At 43.6% G+C, this 5518-nt stretch overlaps 1 protein-coding gene across 1 annotated transcript; it reads right to left on the bottom strand.

Moving 5' to 3' along the window:
• Positions 1–2974: 2974 nt before the first annotated feature.
• LOC123147329 (transcription factor WRKY19) lies at positions 2975–4033 on the bottom strand. Its single transcript, XM_044566559.1, has one exon. It carries the CDS (start codon positions 3958–3960, stop codon positions 3223–3225), a length of 738 nt encoding a protein of 245 aa, XP_044422494.1. The 5' UTR covers positions 3961–4033; the 3' UTR covers positions 2975–3222.
• Between the last annotated feature and the right edge of the window lie 1485 nt (positions 4034–5518).

The following is a 5518-nucleotide window of genomic DNA, read 5'->3' as shown; positions in this document are numbered from 1 at the left end:
CCACCCGAATGCCCATTGCTCAATGTACATAATAGAATGGCTTCAAAAGTTTGAACTGATCACTGTGTATTAGTGTACTTTTAGTCACAAGTCCATAGAACTAACTATTTTTGTACTACATTTAAATGTAAACATGAAGATCTCTACTTTAATGCCAACTCTGTTTTTATCCTTTATAAAGTATGTATCCCTTAAACTCCGATGGAAGGTAGAATGTCCCGCCGCAACGCGCGGGGTATCTTCTAGTTAATGAAAAGGTGGAGCTCCTGATGGTTGCTTGAAAAAAAACCTGGCATCTTTAATATCTTGTTTGTCATGTTTTCCAAGGGAACTAGACAAGCATTGGGCAGGCCCAGCCAACGCTCGGCCCTACGGTCTGTATTTAGGAAATTGGACAGAATTAGGAACGTTGTTAATAAATGGGTGTAGTCTACCATGTTTTTTTTGTTCCTATTCATCGCTCGGTACGGCAAATATTCAACTAGAGCAAAAAGGGCGTATTACTTAGCCCAATGTGTTTGCATCTGTTTTTTCTTCTTGTTGTCCTTTTCTTTTGTCATTGTTTATTCCTCGGTCCTTGTTTTGATTTGGTTTCCTTTTGTCCTTTTTATTACTATCAAAACGGCTCGTGCGTTGCAACAGGGGGAAATCATAATCTCCAATGGCCGCGACCACACTTGATGTCTCACCGCAATACATTATCACTCTCATTTTCATAAAACCATGAATAATGTTTCCAAATTATGAATATTTTTTAAACACATGAACAAATTGGGAATCATGAACAATTTTCAAATTCGTACACATTTTATAGATTTGTTAACATTTTCTAAAATATTGAAAACAAATTGAATTTGTGAGCATTTTATATTATTCGCAAACAATTTTTCTAAAATTGTGACCATTTTATAAAATATTTTTCATGAATAGGAGAATATTTATTTTGCAAATCAGTGGAACAAGTTTTGAAATTCACAAACTTTTTTTGATTTAACGATCATTTTTTGAATCCGTGAACATTTTATTCAATAAACTACTCTTATTTTGTACTCCCCCTGTCCCATAATATAAGAATGTTTTTTACACTAGTGTACTGTCAAAAACGTTCTTATATTATGGGACGGAGCGAGTAAGTCACAAACATTTTATGAATTTTAGGATATTTTCAATTCATGAACATTTTTTGAAGTGGAAAAATTGTGTTCAAATTCATTAACATGTTTAATACATTAACTTTTTATACTAATCTTGAACATGTTTTCATTTCCTGAGCATTTGTTTTCAATATTATGAAAATTTATAAATATGCAAAAGAAATTGAAACGAAGAAAATCATGAACTATTAAACATTTTATTTCAAAATTCATATTTTTATGAACTTTTGGAACTTTTTTGAAGTCCCAAAAATTTTAAAGTAGAAAAAAACAAAGATGGAATAGGAAAACGAAAATAAAAAACAGGCCGCCCAGACATGGGCCGGTCCAAACAGGCGTGTTGTGTCTTCTCCCAACACACAGAGTGCAGTATAGAAGGTCGTACTGCATGGGAGGGCCAGCCAGGGATTCCCCTATGTGAAACGTTTTTTATCACTTATAAGCGGCATCGGTGGGTAATATTTTGCAAAGGCAATTTCGGTGACGTAATGCCAGAAGCAGTAGCCGCTTTATAATTATGTATAGATATATACCAAAAAAGCTCATGCGTTGCAACGGGGAAAAATACCACACGCCCCTAACGAGATAATCATGACTGAAGACCTCAATGGGTCCACGTGCATCCCATCTATTTTTCCGCTTACCCTCCATCCCACCCTTGTCAACGGCGACGTCAATGCTCACAATCACAACTTGCTTGAATGTGGCCAATTCTAAGGTGTCTCTCTTGCTCTCCGATAAGATGAGAAATCTACTTTTTTTTCACCTGGAGGTTTTACCGAGTCATACATGCATGGTTATAGATGATTTCTTTCTTGTCCAAACTAATTTTGCTGATGTGTTGATTTCTAACCCGATGTACACCGGTACGAAAGAAAGATGGATCGTGCGCTATTAATTAATATTGTCCCCTAAATAGCATTTAAAATGTTAAAGAGGTAAAAGAAAATCATATTCAGATTCCACACATTTTCTAATCAATTTACATATATACAATGTCAAATTTGTGGTAAGAGTTTAGAAGATATAAATATTTTAAAAAGCATTTGAATGACATTTAAAAAAATTAAGAGATAAAATAACATTGTATTTAGATTTTAGGCATTTCTCTAATCAATTTTCATACATGACATGTTAAAATAGGAGTGGGTTTAAAAGTTATGGATATTTTAAAAAAGCTAACATGTCCCCAAAAAAAAGATGGATGGTGGGTTTATTAACTAAAAGATTGGGGGGGGGTCGCAAAAACATGAATCATTTTTCACTTAAATTTAGGACCGTGGGTTCATTAACTAAAAGACCAGGGGGGTTTATGAAAAAAAGAACCATTTTCCCACTTAAAAAGGGACTTTTCTGCGGTAGCCGCTTTATGATCATAGGTAAAGATAGATATAGATTTTGCTTTTTGTATTTTTTTTTTTGCGAGGGTTGCTTTTTCTATTTTACAAAAAGAAATAAGGTAGCATCCAGAAATTTACAATTAGGATTTTAAAGAAATCACAAATTTATAGAATATTTATGAATTTTAATAATGTTAACGTATTTCAAAACATGCTCATGATTTTTGTAAATTCTTATGGAATGACTAAAAAATCGTCAAAAACTTTTTTAGAAGAATTATTAATTTTCAAATTTTTTATCATGAAAAAAAAACACCCGTACAATTTGTCTTTGCTCGACTGTACGTCGCAGTGAGCAACCTATAGAGTTATTATAGACGTTGATGTACTCTCATATTTGTCCCTGAAATCAGGAACCTTTCATATTTGTCCCTTGATGTTGATGGTTCAGTTTTTTTCTCTCGCCATGGCTGGAATCAGTTCAAATTAAGTCTCTAGACGTTGATAGTTCAATTGTTTTCTCTCTTAATGGGAGACAGGCTATCATCCTACACGGCTTGTTCAATAACTTGTCCAATTGGACTTGCTACTTCTCGTTCGATGCCGCTCCCCCTGCTCGAGAATTCGGCACTTTCGTTCGCTCAAGCCGGCGATCACACGAGTCTGAATCTAAATACTGCTGCAGTGCTGCGAATACAATACACTACGATACTGGCTGCAGCAAGCACCTACAGGTTCTGAACCTCCGGTTGGAAAGCGTCGGACAGATTCAAGAACCACTCGTCCAGTTGACCACCGAACCCCATGTCAGCCCCGAGGCCTCCGCCGGCGGCGTAGCCGTAGCCGCCGGCAAGCTCGCACACGGAGGGGTAGCAGTCTCCAACGGTGCCGGCCGGCGGGGAGGGGAACGAGGGCGGCGTGACCGGCCACTGAATCCCCTCCGGCACCGCGGCCGGCGGGCTCTCCTGCTCCTGCTCGAAGCCAGCAGGCGACTGCTGCTGCGCGGCGGCCTGGGCGCAGGTGTGCGCGCCGTGGTAGATAACATCGAAGAGCAGCGGGTCGGCGGCGGCGCGTTGCACCTGCTTGGTGGCCTGGCAGCCCTGCGTGTGCCGGTGCGTGCACCGGAAGTATGCCCTGGGGTACGGGGCGCCGAGGATGTCCTTCTGGCCGTACTTTCGCCAGCTCAGCCCGTCGTTGAGCGGCCCCGCGTCCGTCACCGACGCCACCCGCACCTGCCTCCTCACCTTCCCCGCCGCGGCCTTCCTGCCGCTCACGCTCGCCCTGCCGGTGGCATTGCCTTCGCCGGCGAGGCGCATGGCCCGGTCGACAGACGCGGCCAGCTCGGCGCAGAGCTCCCTGGCGGCGCCCGGCGCGCCCTGGTCGCCGTCGACGCGCGCCTCCAGCTCCCTCGCCATGGCCAGCAGCCCGTCCAGCTCCGTCGCCAGCGTCGCCGCCGTGTCCTCCATGCCCGGGCCTCGGTTCAGCGAGGTCAGCAGCACCTGGCGTGGGCGCGCTTCGCGGGTTGTGAATTGTGATGATGATGGTGAGCTTGGTGTGGTGGCGACAGTGGAAGTGGAGGATTTATAGGGCCGGACCGGGCAAGCGCTAAGCACAGATCCTGACAGGGAATTGGTCCGCCATTTTGACCGAAGACTGGAGAAAAGTTGAATGACTCATCGACGAGAGTATACTACACGTCTGCTGGTGCGATCCGTACATTTGGACCGGTCCTGGCCACCAAGACTCTCCGACCACTTATCCGATCTAAGCGGTCGTACTGCCATTAATTAGCACTTGTTCCTACACTTAATTAAGTGGTTCCTCACTGACAAGTGACGTGTTTGATCCCAGTGACCAACTAGCTGCGTCATTCTCACCGGTCACGGCTGATGGTTCGTTTGATCCCAGTTTTTTTTCTTTTTTGCGGGTAGAGGGTCGGAATGTTTTTTTGTTTTTTGACAAAGAGAAATATATTAATATTGCAGAGATATCAATTACACACAGCCTTTGCAACAACGCAATGATGTAAAGACATTACAGATGCACACAACCAAAAAAACAAAAATGAAGAAGAAGGGAAAATGAAAAAAGAAGGGAGTACCTAGAACTCATCTAAATGAGATATAATTCGGTCCCATTCACATGGAAAATAAGAACAGATAAAATCCAGGTTAGCACACACGCATCTTATAGCATCACATCCAATGGCTATAAAAGGTGAATGAGACCAATCTAGATGAGTTAAAAGAAAGATCTCGCTAAGTGATCAATTCCTTGTAACCACAACACGAACCATCACCTAGACAACACCCGAAGTTCAAATTCTCCAAAAGTGACGCCTTCAAGAAGAAAACACTGCACAAGCACCGTCATCGCCCGATCATAAATCTTAGATTTTTACCCTAGAGAAGATCCGCACTCTCAAAATAATGCCTTCAACAAGGTTACTACCGGGCACAACCAATTAAGGCCATGCCTTGAGTTTTTACCCTGAAATGTAAGACTCTGTACTCCGCCTGTGCTGTCGCCCCCACTTGCCGATGCCTCTGCTACAAGTCATGAATCACTAATCAAAGTCCTCATTGCCACGAAGAATCGATCCGCCATTACAAGGCCTCAGAGGCTTAGACTTCACCCACCGTGACATTCTCCGCCACTGTCTTCACCATGGAAATCAAAATACCGACATGTCCCATAATGTCAACAGATAGAGTGGCTTCGCGTCACACCCAATGAAAATCCCCAGCGGAGCATTCCAGAACTAGTCAATGACCAGATCCATGAGGGCCGGCAACCAGCAGAACAACATCTTGGAGCAAAAAGAACCGAAGGACCGCACCACCCGTCGGTTCCCTACAGCAGGCCGGAGATCTCGACGGGCGCCGCCACCACCACCCTGCACTGCCGGTTCCCTACAGCAGGCCGGAGATCTCGACGGGCACCGCCGCCACCACCCGCACCATGCGGAGATGAGTAGCCGAGCCGCATCTAGCCCCGAACCAATCGCGGTAGAGGTCGGCGAAG

This window comes from Triticum aestivum, chromosome 1B (genome assembly GCF_018294505.1).
Source record: "Triticum aestivum cultivar Chinese Spring chromosome 1B, IWGSC CS RefSeq v2.1, whole genome shotgun sequence".
NCBI classification, from domain to species: Eukaryota; Viridiplantae; Streptophyta; class Magnoliopsida; order Poales; family Poaceae; genus Triticum; species Triticum aestivum.
The sequence above is the reverse complement of the archived record's forward strand: the minus strand, read 5'-3'. Positions and strand labels throughout refer to the sequence as shown.

Coding starts and splice junctions, on each gene's coding strand:
- LOC123147329 (XM_044566559.1), bottom strand. CDS start 3,960: ATGGAGGACACGGCGGCGACGCTGGCGACGGAGCTGGACGGGCTGCTG.